Raw genomic sequence first — 27,827 nt, 5'->3', positions numbered from 1 at the left:
TCATATGCAATTATAACATTATCCTGAGATGACATCATTGAGGTGAGTTATTTGATTGTGGGTAAATCTGTATAAGAGAGGAGAATTACAGATTAACTCCTCTAAATTAATGTATGCATGTATATATACCTCACAGAAAGCTTTCTGCTTTTTTAGATTTTCAAAAAAAAAAATGTTATTTAACTCTTTTGAATTACGGAGACACTGGAAGTGTCCTCATAAACCACACACACAAGAGCTGTGTTGAATAAAATCTGAACTTACCCAGATGTAACAATCCTCCCTATGTGACAGGAGAGAAGAGAGACTAAGTGGTTTAAAAATGTTAATAATTGATTGAGCAAAATTATAATTACTGTATAAAAGGCCAAACTTAAGTGACGCTGGCTCCCCCAACTGGACACTTTTAATTTGATGCATTTATATGTTTTACCAGACTTTAACCTCCATTTCAATTACTGTGTGCAAGTTTTTTTTTTTTTTTTGCATAATTTTATATTAGTATTAGCCCAGTACTGTATTGTACTGTAATACTGGCACTTTTTGACCAAACTTTCCAAAAAAAAAAAAAAAAGTTCATGCCCATGATTCACACTAACATTCCTGAGTTTGAGTTATTATTTATAACACTATAATGTTCTTTGTTGGGACTTTCCTTTGACAATAAATGTAATATATCTATCCCTGACACTACTGTCACTTCTGTATTGTGTTGTGTAATAAAGTCCAATAAAAAATAAAATAATAATAATAATAATAAAATATTTTACTTACAGAAATCATGCATTTGTAAAACCAGCCAATACAAAGCAAAAACACATTCAGAAGGGAAGACAACGACTCTCATATCCTTCATGACACGCTCACCATTCCCTAAGAATTCAAATGAAAGAATAACATTGATTAGAAAGATGCATGGGACATGTGAAAGCAAAACAGTACATTTTTAGTATTTGTGTAATGTAACCCTGTTAGGCTCTGTTTATTTTCAGCGAGGTCTTTTTGTAAAAATGGTATGATGCTACACACACATAATTATACATAAACAATTATATACACACATATACAGACACATATACAGTTATTTTCAGAAATGATAGATATTCACTTACGTGCTTTCAGGATCAGTTCTGCTGTCAGTGTAACAGAGCTCAACAAAACAAGACCAACTGCTCCAAACATGAACATGATTTCATGACAGAGAGGCACTATAACACACACAACAAGCAAACAATCAAATGGTTTCTTTAATTATGCAAATCTCTTTTAGACTGTCAAATTGTCTTTACGCCAAATAATGTAAATACAATGAAGCTTACAGTAAATCATAGGGGAAAAAATTATTATGATTGACAGTTAGTAATTACATGCGTTTGATCCTTTTTGGCTCGTCTCAGTCTGTTGTCTTCGTCCCTCGACTACTGAACGTTCTGCCTCTGATAAAACACAAACTACACAGATTACAGACTCCTACTTCAATGAACAAGAATGTGCTTTTATGACAGACTGTTATGTGACTTTTAGCATGCACAAAGTCTAAAGGGGTATATCTATGTATTAAATAACCAATAATACAACTATTTATGCATTATAATTACAAACAGTATAGTGTTGGTGCTTTATTTTTTTTTTGCATATGTAAGACATACCACATAATTTTGACTTCTTAGCACCATATTTGTATGCTCTTTTATAAATTACAGTATGGTGTAATAAAGGACATAGCAAACACAAAGTCAGTGATGGATAATACCTTGCACATTTTCTTTAAAGACCACAATCATCTTCTGAACTTCTATAAATAAAATGACACAGGTCCATTCCAAGTACTCTGTTAATTAAAATCAAGAAATTTTGATCAGCTCAACATGTCTTGCAAAAACAAAAACAAACATTTATGTGGACTCTAAAGATAGGTCAAAGTATTAGCTATTATGTGGGTTACCACCCTAATCCTAACCCTAAGTTGAAAAACTTCCTGTTCGATCTAGAAAATATTCATAAATCATTGTCCCAGGCCAAGGCAATAATAATTATAATAATAACAACAACAAAAATAATTATTCCTTACATCAGGGGGCTGTTTCACAAAACAAGTTTACCAAATAAGCCAGGCTTATTTCAGTTAGTCTGACTTATTTTGAACCAAATCAACAGACAAGAAGTCAAACTAACTGAAACAAACCTAGCTTAGTTAGTAAACTTTTTAAAACAGAAACAGCCCTGAGTTGTCCCACAACAAATCTATCTAAAAAACACTTTTCTTTACAACTTTATATATGTTTTTTTTAAAGAATGTTTTACATGAAAATGACTAAAAGTAAAGACAACATATACCTCTCTCTCTTGCCAAAGTGGTTAGAAGAACATAAATCAATAGGATGATATCCAGGAGTGTTATTGTTATTATCCACAATGATGTCATCCATCTATGGCGGAGAACTGTGAATGTAAAGATGGTCATCAGCATTCATTAAAATTTCACATACCACATACAAAAACTGAACTCAGGTCCGATACAAATCAGTTAGGGTCAGCATGAAATCAAAATTGATCCAATTAATGTTAAAGGAATAGTTCACCCAAAAATGAAAATTACCCCAATTACCCCACAAGCTCTTCTAGGCTTTATAATGGCACTAGGTAGTGGTCCAGATTTTAAAGCAAAATAAAGTGCATCCCTCATCATAAAAAGTATTCCACAGGACTCTGAGGAGGAGGGGTGTGTGTGTGAATAAAGGCCTCTTGAAGTGCATATGTGTAATAAAATATGCATATTTTTCTTCAGTACTATTTTTCTTTATAGCCATTTGTGGATTAATGCGTATTGGAGACGCAAACCGTTTAAAACGATTCAGTTCGATTTGTTGAACTGGATCAAGAAGATCCGGTTACATCGAATGATTCGTTTGCGAACCGGATATCACAAACTGCTTTGTTTTGAACTCTCTCACAACAGACACGGAAGAGAAGACAATGCTGAATAAAGTCGTAGTTTTTGCTATTTTTGGACCAAAATGTATTTTCGATGCTTCAAAATATTATAACTGACCCTCAGATGTCACGTGAACTACTTTGATTGTGTTTTTCTTACCTTTCTGGACATGGACAGTAGACCGTACACACAGCTTCAATGGAGGGACTGAGAGCTCTCGGACTAAATCTAAAATATCTTAAACTGTGTTCAGAAGATAAACTGAGGTCTCATGGGTTTGGAACGAGTTATTGGAACATGAGAGTTATTAATGACATAATTTTTGGGTGAACTATCCCTTTAAGTAAATATTATACAGGTTGTATTTCCATTCAAATCCTCACAAATGTATGCACACAGGGACATTGTGTGATTTCCTCTTTCCACAACAAATTTAATACAATAAGAAATGAATTCAGCATGTACTTACATTTGAATTTTGCTTGAAGATGAGGTAAAAGTGGTATACAGATAAGCAGTAGTGGCTGAACAAATACCACAACAAGAATTTCTAAAATAAGAGAATAACAGTATATTATTTTCCCATTCAAACAAGTCAACAATAAATAATGTCATTAAAAGTTATCATATGAATTGCTCAGAAGTTCTTAAACATAAATGTTCAAAACACTGAAAAGAAAGTCTAGATGTGGTTTGCTTGTGGAATACTTAATGACTTAATTAATGTACATTTATATAAAAATATAATTCTACAGGTTCTACATCAAGGTGTGACACCGGCTGAATTGTATTTTATTTTATTTTAATTTTTACACAGAATAAAAACTTATTAAAGTGGCATGTTTAAAAACCACTTTTTGCATATCAGTTTCATAAATGATGAAGGTAACAGTATTCAGGTGTTACCTTCAGAGGGAATAAATAAGATGAGGAACTGGAACAGTTGACAATCAGACAGGATAGAAATAATCAGACAAAATATAAAGAGCTTGGGTCTGCAACCTAACCAAAAAGGAGAGAGAAGAAGAAAAGCATTAATGGTATGTATTACAAGATTCCAAATACAGTGTATCACACAGGGATCGGATTACTCAAATTAATGTCATAATTTTGGCTTAGTCACATGATGTTACATAATGACATGATGTTTTCTGTAGTTGGTCTGAGTAGTAACGGACTGTGGTAATCTGTGGTAACTGTGGTAAGTCAATAAATATATTTGAGATTTATTTTCCCCTTTGTTTTCATGTGCTTTATCAACTCATTAACACATAGTTTATATTAAATAATTAATAGTGCTTTTCAAAATATTGTGTTCACCTAGAAAAGCCCCGCTTGGCCTCTGTTGACTGGGAAACCTTGAGACATCAACTAAAAAACAAACACACCAAACAAAGAAATTGTTTGCATTTTCTGTATGCATTTGATTATATTTTTTGGTAATTGTAGAATTTAAAAATGTATTTGAACAAAACCACTGGTCAACCTAATAAATCTATGCTCATATATATTTACTTATCCTACCATTTAGCTTTAACAGTGTATAAGGAATCAAATCATACAGAGACTCTTACCTATAGTCAAGATGAGACAACTCAGCACAACAATTCCAAATAATACTGCAGAAAATATGCGAGGTTTGATGTCTGTATCATGTGCTCTCTTTCTCCAGACATATGTAAAAAGAACTATAGAAATAGATAAAAATAATTAAAATAAATATCACACAAAATAGATGATGTCCTGAGCAAGAACAGTATAAAGATGTGATGAACTGAACAGTGTGTCAAACAATGGTTTACTGAATCAAATGAGATTATGATATTTGAGGAAAGATAAGGTATACAAGTACCTACAATTAAGTATCAACTATAAATGCATGTCTTATTTTGTAAGAACATTTCAAACATGTCATATTTAAAATTGACACCCATGCTTTCTGTTATACTACTAAAGCAATATGCAAAAAAAAAAAAAAAGTATCCTCTTACAGATAACACTGAAATAAGTGTTCTGCGAAAACACACTTTTAATCAGCAAAAAGAAAATAATCTTGGGTTACTAGGCAGCTGTAAGACTTTTAGTGATTTGGAGTAATCAGGGTTGTTTACTAGCCTGACTTCAGGCTTTATGATTACAGGATTTTGGAGAGTCGGGTTACATTTAATGGATACTTTATTGACAAGTTTATTGGAGTTATCAAAACAAGTAATAGTCCATAAAGAGGTAGCTATGCTTCCATCCACCTATTTTTATGTGAATTTTGAAATAATCATAAAAATCAAATAAAAAACACAGTATAGAAACATATAGATGTGCATAGATTCTATTTCCCCCCTTTATCAGGTGAGTGTGAATATGTGAATAAACTAAAATCTCAACACATTTACAGAACAAATTTCTCAACGCTCATCAAAAAAGTAATGTGACTTTGCCTCAACAGATCATGTAATTGGGTAACCAGCACTCATCCTATCGCATGCCATCTTAAATGTTAATTAATTTTTAAATGCCTGAGCCAAAGTCCATCATCGAAATGAATTGGTATGATCACCTTCCAGTACTGTCTCACACAACTGCATTCCTAAACATCGGCCATCCAAACTAACATGACTGAGGTACAATTGATTTATATTGTAAGGAAAAAAAGAGACACAATCTTCCCCAGTTGCAGCAACCTTAATTACTAATATCTTGTGTCAGTTCCCCAGGAAGTAACAACACATGGGATTGCTTTATTGGCAAATGTTTTATGTAATATTCTGATTTTGAAGGAAACATAGCTACTGTTAATGTCAGAATAATGAACATGGCCTCTGTTGTGTGAAATTAGCATTTTCCTACCTGAATATACAAAGACCGTAAAAACAGCAAATTCTCTTGTTATTGTGAAAAACCTGATCCATGATTTTAGGTTGCCTGTAGACAAAAAAAGAGTTTAATACATCAAATTAATATTCTGTAAAGTACCATGAACTGACATGGTACTGTTTTATTTGTTATTTCTTTCCTGATTGACTTAATTATGTAATATATCTGTCATTGGAGAACAGCATTTTTTTACTTGCAAAGTAAAACACTCAAGCATTTTTATTAACAAAATTCATGGCATTACTATGTACTCACTGCTGCCAAAAATATAATTAGAAAATAATATGAGGCTGAGTTTGTGTTTTTTTTTTTAAAAGTCATGCTTCAGTAATGGACATTTTAATGTATTTAAGTACAATAGAATTAATCACTAACCATATTGTAATGCAATGTCTTAATATACAAAATGCATTTACTGAGCTTCTTAAAAAACAAAAAACATACCTTGAAGATACTTTAAATAGCGCAAAGCCCAAATCAACATTACAGGTCTCAGAAAATACAGAGCACAGCAGGTGACAGTCTCATGCAGAGATCCTGGAACAGAATATTTCATTATAGACTTCAGATAATAAATTACAAAAAACTTCAGATAATAAATTACAAAAAAACTGTGTTATGTGAAAGTGTCCCACCATTATAGAAAATACACACACAACACAAAAAAGACCAACATGTGAATCGGGGATTAGAAAAATCTTACAACATTGAAAAAAAACTCTACCACTTTTTAAAGATTATGTTAATATTATATTTCATATGTACAAATATAACATCTCGGTTACGTATTGTAAACCTTGTTCCCTGAAGGACGGAACAGAGACATCATGTCGGTGACTGATGAATTGGGAATCTCACTACTAGAAAGACCAAACTACTTTGAGTGTAAATTAAATGACCCAATGCACATTGGCATGCAATGATTACATCCAGCTGCATTCAAGTGTCCTGTTCGAGCCGCCATGCGCCCCTTTTTGGAGTAGGCCTGGGCTCGCAACAAGAAGGCCAGTCACTCTTGTCGTAGCACTACCCACTCAGTGAGATTGGATAACCATGGGAAAACATACCCGTTCCACTTGGAACAGGAATGTTTATGGAAGCCCCATCCTTCCCAACAGTATGACAGGGTCTACAGTACGGACTCTCTGGTGTGGTTTTAGCAAGCCAACACTAAACCGAGGCCTCTCTGTGCTTCTACCTGTTTGAGGTGAGAAAACAGGAGAATACCAGTTCAACACGAAGGATATAGAACCTAGCGACCATGTTGGGGGTCACCCAGCCCACATCTCTAAAAATGTCTGTCAGCGAGGCACCACAAGCCAGCGCCCAGGAGGATGCAACACTTCTGGTAGTGTGAACTTGAAACCTGAATGGGCAAGACACACCTTGTTCTTGATAAGCCAGGGTGATGGTATCCACTATCCAGTAGGCCATCCTCTGCTTGGAGAAGACATTCCCCTTCCGCCGGCCTCTGTAACAAGCAAAGAGTGGTCCTGTGGTCCTGTAGCTTTGCAACTGGTCCACGTACAATCTTAAAGTGCAGATGGAACAAAGCAAAGGAAGGGATGGGTCTGCCTCCTCCGTGGGAGGCAATTTCAGGCTCATCACCTGATCCCTGAAGGGAGTACTAGGATCCTTGGGCACATAGTCAGGTCGGGGCCTAAGGATTACCTGGGAGTCAGCCGGCACAAACTCTAGGCACAATTTGTTGACCGAAAATGCATGCAGGTCCACTACCCTCTTAATGGAGAACAGTGTAATCAGGAGCAGAGTTCAGGGACCAGACATTAAGTTTTCAGAGGTCTGGACGTGGTGCCAAAGGGTGCCCCATCTCTTTCTCAGAGGAATCTGACAGAAAGGGGCTGTCACAAGAAGCATCAGTTCTGGGAACTAGATCCGAGTGGGCCAGTAGGATGCTACAAGCAGGACCTGCTGCTCTGTGTCTGTAAGAGAAGGCTTACTGGGGGAAACACATACTTATTAGGAGGTGGCGGGCGGGTTGCGACATATGACAGAAGAGCAGAACATCTTGTCAGTTGTTGTACACAATGGTAGCAGTGTTCTCCATACAAACCAGTATGTGACTGCCTTGTAAGCATCCTCTGAGATGGTTCAAGGCAAGGCACACTGCAAACAACTCCAGGCAATTGATATGCTAATGTATTTAGAGGCCCGTCCCGTTGTACGTGGCACCCAAGCCAGTGATGGAAGCATCCGTATGTACCACAGCATGACATTAGACCTGTTCTAGGGGCACTCTTGCATGAAGAATTGTGACGTCTGACCACAGGGTGAAGGTTTGGCAGCAGGCCTCTCTGTGCTTCTACCCATTTGAGGTGAGAACACAGGAGCATACCAGTTCAACACAAAGGCTATAGAACCTAGCGACCATGTTGGGGGTCACTCAGCACGCAGCTCTACAAATGTCTGTCAGCGAGGCGCCACGAGCCACTGCCCGGGAGGATGCAACACTTCTAGTAGCCTGGGGCAGCACTTGCAGGCTCATCACCTGATCCCTGAAGGGCGTACTAGGAACCTTGGGCACATAGCCAGGCCAGGGCCTCAGGATTACCTGGGAGTCAGCCGGCACAAACTCTAGGCACAATTTGTTGAATGAAAATGTACGCAGGTCCACTAGCCTCTTAATGGAGGCCAGCGAAATCAGGAGCAGAGTCCAGGGACCAGTCACAAGAGGGAGAGTTTGCCCTTTTCCCAGTCGATCCAAAGGCCCAACAGGCTGGGAAGCCTTAGCACCAAATCTCTGTGCTTACCCAACTGATCACTATACTGTGCTAGTATGAGCCAATTGTCTAGATAGTTGCTCTTTCACGGTAACAACACATGGTGGGCAGGGACAGCCTGAAGGGCAGAACCTTGTACTTATATGCACGTCCCTTGAATGCGAACCACAGAAAAGGTCTGTTGCACAAAAGGATTAAGACATGAAAGTACCAATTTTGGGGACAGATTCACCCAAAGATGCATTTTTGCATTGACAACTTGAACAGCTTCCTGTGATGGGCTCCGGTTCAAGAAATGCAGGTCCAAGATCACTCGTAAACCACTGCATTTCTTGGATACAATGAAGTAGGGGGTGTAAAACTGGAGGCTGGAGGGACTGGCTCTATTGCGTCCTTGGACAGCAGGACTGTGATTTCTGACTGCAAGACATGAGAGTCGGCTGCCTCCACTGGTGGATGCCCCTGAACTTTGGGGGACACCAGGAGAACTGAACTGCATAACTGATTCTGATAGTCTAAAGGAGCCAGCAAGACAGGCTGGGCAGTGTTAGCCAGGCTTCCAGATACCATACAAGTGGGACCACGGGATTACCAACATACCCACAGTAGGGCATCGAGGTGGAATGCAGTACAACGTACAACACCCACTGCTGCCTGCTGGTGACAAAGGAGGATGAGTGTCATCAGGGTCTGGACCATCCTCAACTCTCCACCTGGTCCTCCTCCGTGCGTGGTGCATGGTGCTGCCCGCTGGGGAAAGATGTGTTGAATCACCTGCAGCCAAGAACTGCTGGGTGAAGTTCTCAACTGTGTTGCCGTAGAGGCTGGTCTGGGACACAGGGGCATTAAGGAACCAAACTTTTTAGGAATCCCTCATGTCGGCCAGACACAGCTAGGTCTGGGACGATAAATCGATGCAGAATCGATTCGTGGATCGATTCTTTGATTTTCAGAATGCATCGCGATTCTTCTGGTATTGATTCTGAGATTAGATTTTAACAGCAAATGGTGCTCTAATCTAGTTTTTATCTGCACACTCAAATGCTCATGAAGAAGAGTTCTAAAAAGTGCTTGTGCGTTCAGATGAGTCATGAAATTTCACTTCACCTTAGAATGCTTTTATGATGCAAGATTAATGTAAACATAGCCCACTGTGAACACCTTTGTAATTCGCGTCAACCTTTTTGAATATTATGAATGAATATTTTAGGTTCAAGTGTCTGTAAGGATTTGGAAACGAGCAGAGCACGGGTGTCTCTAAACCATGCAGTGCCATCTGCTGTTCAAAACTAAGCTCAGAATTGATTCAAGAAAGAATCGTGATGCATTCGGAAAATCTCAGAATAAATGCCGAATCATTTCTCGATTAGCGATGCATCCATTTATTTTCCCAGCCCTAGACACAGCCAGAAATGGCACTCCTGGACCGTTTAGTTTACACTCTAAGTAGATTGGTCTCTCTAGCGAGATTTCCAATTTGTTGGTCACCGATGTGACGTTGAAAGTGACCAACTGAAAGAAAACAAAAAACACTAAACCAGGGGTTTTCAAACTGTGGGGCCCCAGGTGGGTGTCAAACACCTGTCAGGGGTGGCACGAGCATCAGTTACTTCAGAGACACTCCCTTGAGGATTTTATGAATATGAGTTAACAAATCTTTAGCTGTTCACTAGGGGGAAACCTAACTCCCACTACTAGTCTACAGTTAGAGCAGTGCTGGCTCTAACTATCTTAATGATCAGGTCTTGTCTTGTCAGTTTAAACATTAAAGTAATTTTAAACCATTTAAGCCCAAGACATCTCAGACAAGTGATAAAGTGTTTCTATGCGAACCGTGCACACATCTGAAGCAGTTGGTTGTTTAAGTGAACGTAAACTGTAAACAAAATATCGGATGTACATCATTACAATTTATCTGTGCATTTCTTATTTAAATTTTAATCAAAAAGAGCAAAAGAAAAATAATTTGCTGATTTAATAGCTTTAATGGATATTTGCATTATGTTTATGTAAATAAAGTAATTCATTGTGAATACAGTGAAATTAGACAAACTTGGGGGGTGCATGGTTGAAAACCCCTGCACCAAACTACTGCACTCACCTTCAATAAATCCCCAAAGCATGAAGGCAAAGAACATACAGATGTTTGGACAAAAGACCAGAGAAACCTGAAGAGTCCAGATTATGCTGCTGGTGACTGCAGAGAAGATGCAGAATAAATCACAGTTAAATTATTAAAACAATTACATTGAAATACACTTAGTTACATTACACAAAATAAGATTTATTCTCTTTCAAACATACCAGTGTTTTTTGATCTATAGTAGTTGAGACAGCTGAACAGAAGCACAGCTCCAAGTGTAGCAGTAAAACATAAAATTAACACAGCTATGTGCCAAGCAGAGAAACCTGTGAAACACAAACATGAATCAACTTTGTATATTTATTCATAGTTTCTTATAGAGAAATAATTAGGATGTTGGCAATTAAGGCAATTCATTCTTTAAATGGATTCCGACAACTATTATATTTGGGCAGCGGCTACATACATTACATGATAAAAGTTATTTGCTCTTTACTTTTTTAATTTTTTTAAATATAACCTTTTTTTAACTATAAGAAAAAAACAACATCTCATTCACACCAACTGCAAGTAAATAATAATGATAATAACAGATACTGCCCATACGTGTCAAAAGCTAGACTCACCCAGTTGTTCCAGTTCTACAGTTGCATTGGCTGAAAGTCCTCCAGCAAACACTTGACACATGTAAACTCCTTTATCCTCAGTTCTGACACTCTTCAGTCTGAGAGAGAAGTTTCCTTTGGGGATTTCAGCAGTGAAGAACTCAACTCTTTCTCTGTATTGCTCATCTGATGAATCTGGTAAAGTCTTATTGTTTTGGAAGAACAGAACCAGAATATCTCCATCTGTTTTCCTCCATAAAATCTCTTCAATGTGTTCAGGTTTGATGTGAGAGTCTACAGAGCAGTTCAGAGTGACGTCCTCACCATCATGTGCAGATACAGACCGATCTGATCCTGATACTAGCAAACACTCTGAGAGAATAATAATGGTTTAATTCCATTACACAAAATACATACAATGTCATTTATATTTTCAACAGAATTCAGGTGACTCTCACTCACCATGTTTTATCTGAACCACAGTCTCACCAGAACCCTGCTGAGTGTAAACTCTACATGTGTATCGTCCCTCATCTTCAGCTGTCAGATTGTCCAGACGGAGAGAGAAGTTTCCATGTTGAATCTGATCAATAAAGAAATGAGCTCTATCATGATAATCCTGCTCCTGAGACTCTGGTCGACTCTCACCGTCTTGATACAGATGAACCAGAGTCTCTGAGTCTGTTCTTCTCCATTCCACCTCCAGATCCTCCATAAGTAAGAGTTCATCAACATAACAGGGCAAAACTACTGAAGATCCCAGAGGAGCAAACAGAGGACCAGAGGGACCGTGCACAACGAACCCTATCAAAAAAAAAAAAAAAAAAATTCCAGGAAGCAAATCTATTTTTGTACAATAACATGAAGAAAAAAACAACTCACCATCAGCGACCATCACAAGTATCGACATAAAAATGCAGGTAAGAATTATGTACAACATCATAACATAAAATAATAACATGATGTATTAAAATTAGACAAAACTAACATAAGATCATAAATTATCATTAAATGAGCGCACAGAAGACAAGTCTAAAGAAACACTTTCACTTTCGCTTTTTTTGAATTACGCGGGTCAAAACTTGATTTGTTGAACTAATAAGGACAAGCGCTGAAAGTACCGTTGAAAAATCCTGTAGGATTACAAATTTAAGAATCTGTTTAAAATTTGCTGATCCTATGTTCTGACATAGCATCACATGAAAAGCTAAGGTTCTGTATATTGTGTATTACTTTTTGAGGTAAAGATGATGACATTCTAAGAAGATCAAGTCAAGCAGCCCAGGTGTCTGAGACATTAACCTTTTGTTTTCATGCACCTCCTGACTATTTGACAGGGTCCCAAGTTAAAGAGGAATGCTCTCATGATAATGTGAAGGTATGGGCGATACTGTCAGGCTGACTGGATTAGCACCTATGCATTTGAATGACATTTTTATGCTGATGAGATCAGGGCTGGGGAAAGGAGTCCTGCTGAAGATACTCAAGAGTCTCCTGGTCTACGCTTCTGAGTTTCCAACAAAACTCAGCTGGTAGATGTGGTAAACAGGATTACAAGTGTTTAGTGATTTTAAAATGTTGATACTTTGCTAGCAAGGTGAGAAATTATTAATTTGTTTAACCCTTTGGTATTGTATATTTAACTAGCATAAGAGCACAACAACACTATAAATGTGTTGACATAGCAACATGATACTTCCTGTTTCCTTTTCCACCCCCTGTGAAGGCCATCTTGATTAATACTGTGTTGAGGACACTCCATATGCACATCCTTAGATGTGGCATCCAGATGACGCAGCCTACTAAATGAGACACAGCTATAAAGTGGCACGGCCAACCTGAAATAGGACTGTCGCCCTCACTAGATCTCCCCAAATCATTGGGCTAGAGTACTGTCAAGCTGACGATGCCTTTATGCCATTGGATCAGAGCACTGGGGGTGGATTGGTGCATGCAAAAATATTGATAATATCTAAATTATCAATATCTGCCATCACACATTAACTTCATCAGCCAAAAATAGAATGCTTTAGTTAATGCTTTTGGGAAACACTCCCCTGATCTGTAACTTTTCAAAATTGTTTGATGCTCAACAATTATTCTTGTAACTTATTTTACTTCCTTATGTTAAGTACAAGTTAAAATAAGAACAATAGCACTTTTTGACCCGCACCGTGACAAATGTGAGAGAAGCCAACCGTCTCTGGTGAGCTGTTTCAACTGAAACAAACTTTCACCGATTCATCTTAAAATATGTCAGTGCCCTTATTTTGTCTCAAGATACACACCAGTAATGTTGTATTTTTTTTTTTTAAGGCATGTTTAAAAATACCAAAAGTGTCCTAATTGAACTATGGCCTAATCCTGGCTTAGTCTAAGACAAATCAGGGCAAATGTTTATATTTATAGCAAATCTCTCAAAAATAATTTTGGTTTCACACCACAAGAATAAAAATAACATTAAAACATTTTGTATGTTTGTGCTCACTAGCTGAAGTTTCATTAGACATATCCTAAAAAAGCCATTCAACAGTAGATGTGTAAACACAAGTTATATACTCCGCACAAACACATTAACTCACTGTGCACTTTTTTCTAGACTAACATATTAGATTGAGCTGCCATGTAAAGTTGCTACTACTTACGTATTTCAGATGATAACCCATATTTGAGGTCGATGAATGTTAGATGAACATATGGATGTCCTGCCCGATGTACTATATTATCACATTAACGATTTGTCCGTCACAGATTGCACCACTTCATGTGGATTTTTTTTTTCTGTGACTAAGTGACTAATATAATTTTGGTAATATACATATAAACAGCCTTTTAATTAGCAGAATAATCATAGCTGGTAGACATGCAAAAATAAAACCAAACTGGACCCGAGAACAGATATATAAAACATTTAGAGTTGTGATAACCTCCAAACCAAAGCCGATACCTTTTTAGAATCAGATTATCGTCAAATGTTTTAAAATGTTTACATTTAGATTGGCAGATTGCTGGGAACAGCTATTTTATGATAGTTCAGATTTGGTGACTTAGGAGTCCTTTTCACTACTCCTAATTTTTCGCAGATTTAGGAGCTAATTTTAGTGCTACAACTTTGTGAAATAGCCTACCCTTAGAACAAAGATTCAGGAGTCCTAAATTTAGGACTGACCTAAATCGGCTAGTTATGAGCTACTTTTATCCTTAAGATGTTTTGTGAATACCGGCCCCGATATGATTGGAGACATATTTTCAGCCCATTTGTTTGGAGAGAGGTAAGGAAAAGATACGATAAATGGATTATTCAGTTCCATTAAATATAATAAATGAAAATCAAATTTAGTTTATACTTACATAATTTAAAAACATGTCAAAAAATGCAGGTAAAGTGAAGAGGAACACTTCTATATCGTAAATGCCCATATGCAGACATAAACTGATCTGATCCTGATCAGAGCAAATGCTCTCAATAAACAAGCAGTCAAATGTCATTGTGAAAAATTGCAAGTTAAGTCAAAGTTATCTTCTGAAATGTTTTACAATTGTTCTGGACTGACTCCAGACCTACAAACAATTTGATTTAAACCACAGTTTCACCATAAAGGTTTGGGTCAAAGAACTCAGAGGAGTGTTTTTGCACCAGGCTCATAATGTCATGCATCATATATAAAACTGTGATGACAACAAATCAATGTGATGGAACTAAAGACAAATAAGAGAAATTGCTATTTGTGGTCTCATGAATTTTATCATTTACACACACACACAATATAGCAATTTTAAGACACTTTACAAACTGCTTGTTCATTTTAAATGTTGCATAAATATTTTTGCATAGATTTTGGCACAGATCTGATTAACTTCAGCAATATTAGCTGAAAATATATGAGCTTCAGACCACTCATGAAATGGCCTCGTAAACATATACAAAACACAAGTTCAGCTCTTTCATATTTAACTAAATATTCAAAGATGAATAAACACACCTTTTTAATAACACACCACATTTACATAAAAGCTGTACCTTAATCTGTTTATGAAAAAATACAAATTAGATCTTTTTCATAATAACTATTACAATAAACGTATATGAAGCCTTGTACTGTTACAAAAATAAAGCATGTTTTACATTTGAAAAGATTTGGCAGGATCAGCTGCAGACAGATTCTTCATTTCACGAGTCTCTGGTGTATTCTGTGTTTAAAACAAGACATTGTTTAGTACAAATCAGTACTCTACGCTAATATGTCAAAGATTATATTGTAGATCAGCCGATAAATTATATATACTTATTACATTACCATGAGTTGACGTCTTTGATGTGAGCTGCTTTGATTGTGTGTAGATCTGTATTTGAAAACAGAATTACAGATTAAACATGGATATATACACAGCTGAATGAACTTCATATATACACATACGGCACACACTGTGTTGAATAAAAATCTGACCTTACCCAGTTATAACAATCCTCCCTATGTGACAGGAGACATTAGTGAGAAAGTGGTTTACAATGTTAATAATGGATTGGATCAAATTATTGAAGTCATAATCACAGCAAATAAATCAGATTATTTAAGTATTTTGATTCAATGGCTTCTGACCAATTTTTTACCAAATGTTCCTAAAAAAAACTCACGCATACAAATCATACTAACGTTCCTGAGCTTGAGTCACTATTTGTAAAGTCCACTGCTGGGAAATTTGATAGATTTTAATCTTACTCTGTGTCACTATACTGACACTTTTGCTTTTATGATCACAGTGAAAAAGTAAACAAAAATAAATAAAAAAATAAAGATACTTACAGTGAGCATGCATTTGTAAAATCAGCCAACACAAGACAAAAACACTTTCAGAAGGGAAGACAATGACTCTCATATCCTTCATGACACGCTCACCATTCCCTAAGAATTAAAAGAATAACAAAGAAGAGAAAGAAACAGGACATTTGAGAGCAAGTTGGTAAAGCAATATTTAATATTAGTCAAATGTTATCCTGCTGTACTCTGTTCATTTTAAGCATTTGTTTTTGCATCATATAAAATGGTGTGATGTTAAAAGACGTAGATGATGATATCTATAAACAGTTACACACATACACAAAAGCATATACTGTATGCAAATATGGAAATACAAACATAATTATTTTCAGAAATGATAGATATTCACTTACGTGCTTTCAGGATCAGTTCTGCTGTCAGTGTAACAGAGTTAAACAAAACAAGACCAACTGCTCCAAACATGAACATGATTTCATGACAGAGAGGCACTATAACACACAGATACAAAAAACAAACATCAAACAGTGTGTTTTATTTAACAGTCGATGACTAGCAGAAATTTAGCAGTCAATAACTACATGTATTTGATCCTTGTTGACTCGTCTCAGTCTGTCGTCGTCGTCTCTGGACTCTTGAACGTTTTTCCTCTGTTAAAACAAAACACAAATCTGATTTGAAAGTCAAATGGATGAGCAGAGAATGTGGATTTAGTAATAAAAAAAAATACAGTAACAAGAAGTTTAATTATTGAATAAATGACTGAAAATGGCTAAATTTGAAAATACCAACCTTTATATAAAAAAAGTTAATAAATAAAAAAAACCTGAATAACTTAAGAAGGCCTAGTAAAGTAAGTCAAATCAAGTCAAGTCTGCTTTATTATCAATTCTTCCACATGTACAGTACATGCATACAGAGAATTAACATTACCGTTACTCTCAGACCCCGGTGCATACAGATAACACTAACAGTAGAGCCTAAAAATCTAGATCAAATATAAGATACAATTATATAATAAGGGAATGTAAAAAAGACACATAATAAAAATACAAATAAAGTTAAATAAAGCAGCGCAAGGCACATGGCAGACAATATTGTACTGAGTGTTGGAATAACTGGTTATATAATCTGGATTATGTAATCAGATTCCAAAAATGAAGTACTTGTAATTAGACTAATTATTATATATTTTTTAAATGCTCATTATCAGACTACAGTTACTTTTTAATGATTTTATGATTGCATATGCACACAATGGCAACAGATTCTCTATTATTTATTGTTTCTTATTCATTCTTCTTTTTATCTCTCTTAAATTGTCTTTTTCTAAAACAGTCTTTATGCTTTTATATCGTATGTATATTTAAAGAGTCTTCCAGTTTCATGGAACTGCACACACTATTCACTAGTCAGGTGATTATAATTACACCGAACATTTCGAGGCCACACAGCACTAGATCACTGGATTTACAGAAATCATTGCACTTTTAAAGTGATACATGGCAAAAACATTACTGTGCGCTACACACTCTGTATAAACTCTTATTTAAAATCTTTTATTGCTAAACTCTCTGTCACCCTCAAGACCGATAAAGTGACACTTAAGAAAAAGAAAAAAAAGAAAAGAAATGTGCAGTTCAGGAAGCACAAAGTATAATGAGTATTTTTTCTTTATATAAATTAATTTCCCTGAATATTAACTAATTTAACTAACAATATAACTAATGAGTTATACATTTTACTTACAAACAGCATTGTTTTAAATTTGCATATTTTACACATATCACAGTTATCTAATTTATATCATATTGTCATGCTCTCTTATAATTATAATAGGGAGTAATAAAAGACAATGCAAGTCACAAGCACTGTAAGTCAGTGATGAATAATATCTTTTAACATACGTTTCAGCACACAGATTTCAACGACCACTGTTATCTTCAGAACTTCAATAAATAAAATGACACAGGTCCATTCCAAGTAATCTGTAAATAAAACAGGCACTTTTGATCAGCACAACGTGTCTTACAAAACAAAATGTTGTATGTATTCTAAGTTAAGATATTATATGGCTATCACTTATCACTAAGTTAAATATGATCCTATTGGATCTAGGAAATGTAAAATACATTAATCACAGTCCCAGGCCAAGATCCCCAAGCTAAACCTTACAAGAAATATCTGTCCTGACAAATTTAAGCTTTCTCACAACAAAATGTACTTAAAAAAATCATCAAGACAGCATACCTTTTTCCCTTTCTAATATGTTTAGATGAGCATAAATCACTAGGATGATATCCAGGGGTGTTGTTATTAATATACACAATATTGTCATCCATCTGTGGCGAAGACCTGTGAATGAAAAGATGACCTTCTGCTTTAGCTTTCCCCAGTCACATACAAGAACTGAACTCAGATCTGAAACAGATCAGTTTAGAAAAGTCAGCATGAAATCAAAATGTAACCTTTATAATGTTCTTAATGCATGTTACTGGTTTTACTGTGAACAATTCATTCAATCACTTTTCACAAAACAATCAACAACCAATGGATAAAATCAAGTCATGTCCAATATTATTATTATCATTATTATTACTGGTTTGCTAGTAGTTTCACTCAGACAAATGTCACAATATGGTAGCAAAGTGAAGAGCAGGAGCTTCAGTTTCATGCTGACTTTAAATCACCTGTAAATAAACCATACATTAAGCAGGATGTATTTCTATTTATATACAGTAATATGCAAAATCATCACAAATTTATACATGCATGATAAATATAGGATTTGCTCTTTCCAAACCTAAACAAATACTATAACGATCAGAATGTACTTCAAAATGTACTTACATCTCAATCGTGCTCGCAGAAGAGTTAAAAGTGGTATACAGCACAGCGTCAGTGCTTGAACAAATACCACAATAACAAACACTATCATAAGAGAATAACAGTCGATTAGTTTCTCATTCAAACAAAACAGTCAATAATCTGTCATTAAAACACATCATATGATTGCTCTGAATGTTTAAATGTTAAAATCACTGAAATAAGAGTCTCAAAGTAAGTTTTCTTTTGGAGAACTTTTCTTAATTTAGTCTGCACATTTATGTCAACATCAGTCTACAAGTACAGTACTTCTACATCAAGATGAAATTGGCTGAACTACAAACAACTGGGTTTTTAACAAAGAAAAAAAAAAAAAGTGTTTATCAGTTTAATAAATTATGTAGAGATCAGTATTCAGGTGTTACCTAAAGAGGGAAGTCGAAATGAGAACATCAACTGGAGCAATTGGAAAAAAGACAGAAAGATACAAAGTGCATCATTCAAACCTAAAAAACAAAACAAAAACAGAACGAAAGCATGTATGAATGGAATATTTTGAAATACAGGAATCAGATCGAGACTATCATGATGTGGGATAACTGTGGTCTGCTGATTGGTCAACTTTAATGTCTCCAGTCTCTTTTGACTTAATCACATGATGTTAACCGCCAGTTCTTTTCTCATGACACTGGAAAGTCTCATCACTGTGGACATGACAAATGTCAGTCAGGGCTAAGGTTCATGCATCAAATCTTAACCTGTAACAGCTTTGAATGCTTTTATAACAGAGTGTGGAGCACTACATTTGGGTCACAAGAAGATGATAACAGTAGCAATGCTCTCCCACATATACAGCATCATTTACAATATAATTTGTTAGTAACTTTGCTTGTTCCTTTCATTGGTTTAAGTAGTAGAGGGTGGTAACAGTGAAGAAAATGATAAATTTTACGTTATGTTACATTTATCTACAGCTAATCGTACTATCAAACATTAACACACACTTAGACCTAAAAGGAATCATTTTTGGTAATTATAGAATAAAACAAAAATCAAGAGTTTTGTTAATTTACATTTATCAATGTAATAAATGTGTGCTTTCTTAGTCTACTACTAAAATCATACAGAAACCCTTACCTGCACTCAGGAGACAGGACAGCACAACACATCCAAAGCATATTCCTGAGGATATACGGCGTCCATTGTCTGTATCATGTGCACTAATTCTCCAGCCATATGCAAAAAGAACTACAGAAACAGATAATAAAAAAAATATATCACACAAGATACATGATGTTCTGTGCAAGAACAGAACATATGTAAACATGGTGAACTGAATAGTGAATAGGCCATACAAACTTAATCTTTATGATATTTATGGAAAGTTAGGGCAACGGTATACATGCAATAAAGTATAAATTTTAAAAGGATGTAATCTGATTATTTTGAAAATAAGAATGCACTAGACACTTGTAAGCTCTGTCTATCTTTCAGTCAGTTTGAGTAATCAGGGTTGTTGACTTCAGGGTTCATGTTTACAGGGTTTAAAGACGGAGTGGGGTAAGATTTAGTAGCTGAATTCTGGTCAAGGTAATATTTCACAAAGCATTTTGTGTGTCAGAATAATTAATACGGTTTCTATTGTGTGAAATGTGGATTTACGCACCTGAATAAACAATGACTGTAAGAACAGTAAGTTCATGTGCTATTCTGAAAAACCTGATCCATGATTTATGACTGTCTGTGGAAAGAAAGAGTTAAATATACATAAAATCTATATTTTACTGTTATTGTATTATATTATGTTAGTCCTGTCCTGATTGACTAAATTATGCTGTTCTCTGTTGACAGAGATATCACATATTCTTACACCCAAGATGAAATACTGAAGCATGTTTGTGCAGATGACAAATGAATCCAAAAGATACTATATTACTATATTTTTTAGACATGCATTCAAAAATAAAATAAAACCATGTTAATTTTAAATACTTATCAACATACTCACAATTTACAGTTTACAAAATCATATTTTTATTACCTTATTTTTTCAAACAAGACTTATGGCTATACTGAATGTATTACAAATCTGTTCAACTGCTTGTAATCTACATTTGGGCTAGGTTGGGGGTAGGACAAAGTGTTTTTTTTTTCTCCAGAAACTACACCTTTCTTGACACATACAATATTGTTACCAAGAACATATTCAGAAAATAAACTTGAGTTTGTGGTTTGAAAAATCTGCATTTAACAGCAATATAATTAATCACTAACAATATTGTAATGCTAAGCCTTAATATATTGCCATCAATATGCATTTACAGATCTCTTTTAAAAAAAATGGATAAACTTTAAATCCAAACATACCTTGAAGATTCTTCAAATAGCACAAAGTCCAAATCAACATAACAGGCCTCAGAATACTAAGAGCACAGCAGGTGACCGTCTCATGCAGAGATCCTGGAACAGAATATTTAATTATGGACTTTAGATGATAAATGATGACAAATGTATGACAAAAGATGAGAAAGTGATGAAGTCTCCCACCATTACATAATACACACAAACACAACACACCAACATGTGAGTCAGAGATGAGAAAAATCTGTACATTATTATGAACAGAAGACGAACAAAATCTACCATATTATTAAGATTATAGTAATATTATTTTACTTATTTACAAACATAATTAGTAACACTAAACTACTGCACTCACCTTCAGTAAATCCCCAAAGCATGAAGGCAAAGAACAGACAGATGTTTGGACAAAAGACCAGAGAAACCTGAAGATTCCAGATTATGCTGCTGGTGTCTGGAGAGAAGATGCAGAATAAATCACAGTTAAATTATCAAATGGTGTAATAACTTACTTTGTTCAGCTGAGCGCGCTCCATTGTTTGCTATTGGCGACTCAGGTTAGTGTACCATATGAGCTCAAACTATATCGGATTCCAGTACTTCAAATAAATTATCTGCCCACCACCCACCACACCTATATTTAATCGTCACATTACAATGATTCTAATTCTTCATTTGGCATGATGATATGAAGAATGGATGGTTCAATTACAGTGAAATACACAGAGTTAAATCACAAAATAAGAACAATTCCCTTCGGAGCACAGTCCTACCTGTGTTCTTATATCTGCAGTAGATCAGAGAGCAGAGCAGAAGCACAGCTCCAGATCCAGCAGCAAAACAGAAAAATAACACAGCTATGTGCCAAGAAGAGAAACCTGTGAAACACAAACATCAGGAATAACTGCACTGAATCAACTCAGTGTATTTAGTCATTGTTTCTTACAGAGAAATAATCAGGTTTGCAATTAAGGCAATTCATTATTTAAATGGATTTCTATAACTATTAGCAGCAGCTACTTAAATGTTAAAAGTTATTTGTTCTTTTTAAATAGAAACTTTTTAAGATATTATAAATAGCAAAAAATAGCACCTCATTTACACAAAGTGCAAATAAATAATGATACTGTTCATACAGTGTCCACAGCAGTACAGTATATTGTAATGATTTTGGGTAGAGTTAATGAAATATGCCACTGCCAACAAGTTTGTCTATTTAGATACAGCACAAATAGACATTCTTTTACATTTTTTTTGTTTGTTTGTTTGTCGACTCACCCAGTTGTTCCAGTACTACATTTGCATTGGCTGAAAGTCCTCCAGCAAACACTTGACACATGTAAACTCCTTTATCCTCAGTTCTGACACTCTTCAGTCTGAGAGAGAAGTTTCCTTTGGGGATTTCAGCAGTGAAGAACTCAACTCTTTCTCTGTATTGTTCATCTGATGAATCTGGTAAAGTCTTATTGTTTTGGAAGAACAGAACCAGAATATCTCCATCGGTTCTTATCCATGAAACCTCAATGTGTTCAGGTTTAATGTGAGAGTCTACAGAGCAGTTCAGAGTAACGTCCTCACCATCATGTGCAGATATAGACCGATCTGATCCTGATACTAGCAAACGCTCTGAAAGAATAAAAATAGTTTACATTTCATTATATAAAATACATCCAATGTCATTTATATTTTCAGCAGAATTCAGATGGCTTTCACTCACCATGTTTTATCTGAACCACAGTCTCACCAGAATCCTGACTGTGAACTTTACATATATATGGGAAGTCGTGGCCTAATGGTTAGAGAGTCGGACTCCCAATCGAAAGGTTGTGAGTTCGAGTCCCGGGCCGGCAGGAATTGTGGGTGGGGGGAGTGCATGTACAGTTCTCTCTTCAATACCATGACTTAGGTGCCCTTGAGCAAGGCATCAAACCCCCAACTGCTCCCCGGGCGCCGCAGCATAAATTGCTGCCCACTGCTCCGGGTGTGTGCTCACAGTGTGTGTGTGTGTGTGTGTTCACTGCTCTGTGTGTGTGCATTTCGGATGGGTTAAATGCAGAGCACGAATTCTGAGTATGGGTCACCATACTTGGCTGAATGTCACTTCACTTCATATTCTCCCTCATCTTCAGCTGTCAGATTGTCCAGACAGAGAGAGAAGTTTCCATGTTGAATCTGATCAGTAAAGAAATGAGCTCTATCATGATAATCCTGCTCCTGAGACTCTGGTCGACTCTCACCATCTAGAAACAGATGAACCAGAGTCTCTGAGTCTGTTCTTCTCCGTTGCACCTCCAGACCCTCCATTACTGGGAGTTCATCAACATAACAGGGCAAAACTACTGAAGATCCCAGAGGAGCAACCAGAGGACCAGAGGGACCATGCACAATGAAGCCTATAAAGAAAAAAAGAAAAGAAAAAACAAACAAACAGGCAAATTAATGCGTTAAAATAAATGAATAAATAATAAGTGTTTAAAAAGGAAATCTCGAAGGCTTTTTTCGCGACTAAATGCAAAGTGAAAATACTTACCATCAGCGACAATCATAAGTACTGACATAAAAATACAGGTTATGTCCATCATGTATTAAAATTAGACAAAACTGTCATTATATCATAAACGATCATGAAAACGAGAGCCTTTTTCGACGAGGGTCACGGGAGGACACGCCTAAAGAAACTCTTTCACTTTCGCTTTTTTTACGAGCTATTCAACCTCTTCGTTAATATTAAGTGTTTTTAAAATTATAGATTGAATAATACACAGCATTACGAATATTTGGCGTATTTGAAGTTTGTGTAAATTGTTTGTTTAAAAAAAAAAAAGATTAACACATTTACGACGCAGTACAAACATACGTGTAAAGACGTTTAGCCTACAGCAAATTCACCGACTGCCTAGTCATTCTTTTTAGTGTAAATAACTTTTATTTAGACACTGAGCAATAACGGTTTATACAGTTAGAATTAATGTTATGATGCTAGAAACAAATGTTAAAACAAATATTCAGTCCAATTATTTTATTCAGGCAATATTTTAGGACGCGTTCTTCAGCGCAGGTCCTTTGACGTTTGCGTCAGAGTTTAACCGCTGATTTGAGATCTGCTTCTGTGTTTCTCCTCTAATAGTGGAATATAAGAGTTTGGTCACCCAAGCTGATCTCAGACAAACCTGTTACACCGGTCTAAAGATGGCAATCTCCGTCAGACATTTACTGAAACCTTGGACACCGAGGTACATCCGACTACTTGATTTTGTCTAGAATACCCGGAATGAGGTATTAGTCACATTAGCTTTGCTGTGTAACGTTCCAACTTAATTTGTGTTATTATTATCGCTGATTTCATGCTGCTTATCGCAACTGAAACGTGCTTATCCCCCCGCCTAAATTCACGATGTGAATAAGATGTCTGTTACTTCTGCATCTTCTCAGTCTGTGTTTGGCAGTGTTGGGAACGTTACTTTAAAAAAAAGTAATTAGTTATAGTTACTCACTACTTGTTCCAAAAAGTAACTGAGTTAGTAACTGAATTACTCTATAATAAAAGTAACTCGTTACCAGGGAAAGTAACTATTTGAAAATAGGAACGAGGCAGGGGATGAGGATATTACGGAGCCCCGCACGTCACCTGTAGGAGAAAAAACAATCAATCAGTGGCGACGGTTTTGCAATCCGTCCCCTCAGTTTACAAACCGTACTCACGAATTCATAAACTGTCCCTTCGGTTTAACAAACCGTGCCCACGAATTTCCAATCCGTGCGCTCAGATTTTGTAAACCGCACCCTCGGTTTTTTTAATCTGTACCCACGAATTCATAATCCGTGCGCACACTTTCGCAATCCGTTCCCATGGATTTGTAAACCGTACTCACGGATTCATGCAGCAAGCTCCTACGTGTTAACATACAGTTTTAATGAATATTATTATGTGGAATGGTTCTACAGCAAAGTGTCTTAAGTGATTCTCTATCAAGTGTAGTACGACGTGGAATACAAAGATTTAATAAGAAAGATGTGCATCAAAATCTTGTTAAATTTGTGATAATCTTATAATAGCACTTGATTATTATTGTACAATAAACCTGCCATTGTGACTGACTCTGGAGTAATTATTTTTCCTCTTTTGTAAGTTGTTTTGGATAAAATATTCTTATGCATAACCTGTATAATAATATATAATAATGATAAAAATAAAAAGAAAGTTATTTTTATAATTTTAATTTGTAGGCTAAATAAATTATTACAAGACAGTAAAAATGTTTGTCATGCATTGTACTTTATATGTGTTTTTCATGCCAACAATCTTAATAAAATGATCAAATGCATTCAGTGGCACTCATAATTTGTTAATTTTACCGGAAAAAAATGGCTAGTGGAAATTTTGATTGGTTGGTAACTTTAGAAAGTTACCAGCCACATTGGCTGGTGATCAAAAAAGTTAATTTAGAACCCTGCCAGTGACACCAACCCTCCTTTCAGTGACCCTCTGATGAGGTAAAAAAAAAAAAAAAGAGCTCAACCAACTGCAATAAGACGTTAGTAAACAGTGGGGTCCAAAAGCCATAGATGAAAACCTACAATTCAAAATAATTTTACTTAAGAAACTCAGATTAAACTTTTGTTATAACATTGTTTGAACTTTGCTGTAATAACAAATATAAATATTTTCACTTGTAGTCCCACTTCTTTTCGATCCCACAGTATATATGAATCCGTCATTGCACTGATCTTCTGAAGTTCATCAACATGATGATGCAAGATGGCAACAAAATCCTTGCTAGAGGAATCATGACACAGGTTTGAATCCCATACACACTGGTGGTCAAAAGTTTGGAATAATTACAATTTGTAATGTTTTTTTTTCTGTCTCCTGATCAACAAGGCTGCTTTTATTTGGCAAAAAAATTAAAATGCAGTAAAAATTTAGTATTGTGAAATATTATGAAAATGTAATATAACTTTTCTATTTAAATGCATTTAAAGATAAAAATCTATTCCTTTGACAGTAAAGCTGAATTTTCATCATCATTACTCAAGTCTTCAGTGTCACGTGATCATTCAGAAATCATTCTGATATGATGATTTGCTGCTCAAGAAACATTTCTCATCAATGATGAAAATGGTTTTGCTGCTTCATTATTGCAGAAATGATGATCCATTACTATTCAAAAGTTCAGGGTAAGACTAAAAAATAAAGACTTTCAGCAAGGATGCATTAAATTGATCAGAAATAGCATTTATAATGCTACAAAAGATTTCAGTAAAAAAAAAATGCTTTCTATTCATAAAAGAACTCCTATATGTTTATACTCATATTTATGTATGATACAACTGTAAAGCAGCAAAACACTGATAATAATATGAACCATTACTGATAAGTGAGCACAACAATAATTGACAATTGAGCTAATCAGCATATTAGAATAATTTCAGTAAAGATGCTGAAAATACAGCTTTGGAATAGGAATAAATTACATTTTACAATGTAATAAAAAAAATTAAACTGTAATAATATTTCACAATATTCTTGTTTTTCTTTTTTAATCGTAAAATGCAACCTTGAGCATAAGAGTAGTTTACAGAATATGTATACTCCAAATGTATGCTAGCAAACACTTCGTCTGTTTAGACTCTGGAGACTATAAAGAGAAAACAGGTGGAGAAATACCACAAATCTCCTGCAGCCAAGAGAGAAGAGATGAGTGTGATCCACACAGCCCTGGAGAACTGCAAACCCATCATCAGCCCAACCAGAAAGAAGGAAATTCTTATCAGGTCAGGACACAACCTTTAATATTAATTTCACCACTCTGAGATAATCTAATCAGATGATTGTGGATATACAACTCAGAATCAGTGTTCAACTAATGGGTTTGTAAACAGCCAACACTGACAGAAATCTCTTGAGAGAAATGTGATTGATAGACAATATAATAATATTTATATATGAAAATACAATTCAATGACAGCAACTAAGATGCACAAAGTTGTGGTGAATTAAATTCCACATATTTTAGACAGTATTTATGTTTAATATTTTTGAAATTGTATCCTTTTATCCAGAGTTATTTTTATGTTTACAGGGATAAATCACCCAAAAAGTGAAAAATTATAATCATTTACTCACCTTCATGTGGTTCCAAACCTGCATGACTTGCTTTCTTCTGTGAAAAACAACTGCAGTTTTCAAAAGCAGATCTTTTTCATAAAACAAACGATACGGTCAAGCTTTAGGAACAACATCAAATCTCTATCACTATATTGAATCTTACTCTGAATCATTGTTCCTGCAGGTGCCCGTCTCTCTCACAGATAACCGGCGGTGTTTTCTGGCCACGAAGTGGATGATCACAGAATGCAGAGACAACAAACACCGCTGCACACACATGTACGAGAAACTCTCGCAGGAGCTGCTGGCCGCCTTCGCTAACGAGGGAAACATAGTGAAACGCAAACACGACCTTCACAAGATGGCTGAAGCCAACAGGGCACATGCACACTACTGCTGGTGGTAGAGAGAGGAGATCTGGACTCCTAGTTCACCCACAGACGTGATTTGTTTTGGACTGATAGCTTCAGGAGTTTGGGATGGATCCTGGGCATCACAAAAAGGACATGAGAATGTCT

General features: G+C 35.6%; 2 protein-coding genes across 2 annotated transcripts; one reads left to right on the top strand and one right to left on the bottom strand.

Annotated features, from left to right (window-relative positions):
* Positions 1–18: 18 nt before the first annotated feature.
* Positions 19–24,573, bottom strand: LOC132149752 (uncharacterized). Its single transcript, XM_059559157.1, has 18 exons — positions 23,731–24,573; positions 23,309–23,593; positions 22,918–22,971; positions 22,479–22,826; positions 21,974–22,078; positions 21,559–21,654; positions 21,207–21,299; positions 20,506–20,580; positions 19,977–20,087; positions 19,265–19,345; positions 18,864–18,944; positions 18,264–18,368; positions 1,754–1,831; positions 1,368–1,436; positions 1,113–1,208; positions 775–873; positions 265–283; positions 19–67 (listed from the first exon to the last, which is right to left on the bottom strand). Exons 1-18 carry the CDS (start codon positions 23,780–23,782, stop codon positions 19–21), a joined length of 1,896 nt encoding a protein of 631 aa, XP_059415140.1. The 5' UTR covers positions 23,783–24,573.
* LOC132149751 (small ribosomal subunit protein uS7m-like) lies at positions 24,390–27,723 on the top strand. The gene is made up of 4 exons (XM_059559156.1): positions 24,390–24,401; positions 25,938–25,997; positions 26,830–26,975; positions 27,409–27,723. The coding sequence occupies exons 1-4, from the start codon at positions 24,390–24,392 to the stop codon at positions 27,713–27,715; spliced, it is 525 nt and encodes a 174-aa protein (XP_059415139.1). The 3' UTR covers positions 27,716–27,723.
* The last annotated feature ends 104 nt before the right edge of the window (positions 27,724–27,827 follow it).

This window comes from Carassius carassius, chromosome 9, assembly GCF_963082965.1.
Source record: "Carassius carassius chromosome 9, fCarCar2.1, whole genome shotgun sequence".
Lineage (NCBI taxonomy): Eukaryota > Metazoa > Chordata > Actinopteri > Cypriniformes > Cyprinidae > Carassius > Carassius carassius.
This window is presented reverse-complemented; position numbering and strand designations above follow the sequence as displayed.

Coding starts and splice junctions, on each gene's coding strand:
- LOC132149752 (XM_059559157.1), bottom strand. CDS start 23,782: ATGATGGACATAACCTGTATTTTTATGTCAGTACTTATGATTGTCGCT. Junction 23,594..23,730: donor ACTTATGATTGTCGCTGATG/GTAAGTATTTTC, acceptor TTTTCTTTATAG/GCTTCATTGTGCATGGTCCC. Junction 1,832..18,263: donor CATATTAGAAAGGGAAAAAG/GTATGCTGTCTT, acceptor TTTAATTAACAG/AGTACTTGGAATGGACCTGT.
- LOC132149751 (XM_059559156.1), top strand. Junction 25,998..26,829: donor CTAGAGGAATCATGACACAG/GTTTGAATCCCA, acceptor TCGTCTGTTTAG/ACTCTGGAGACTATAAAGAG. Junction 26,976..27,408: donor AAGAAGGAAATTCTTATCAG/GTCAGGACACAA, acceptor ATCTTTTTCATA/AAACAAACGATACGGTCAAG.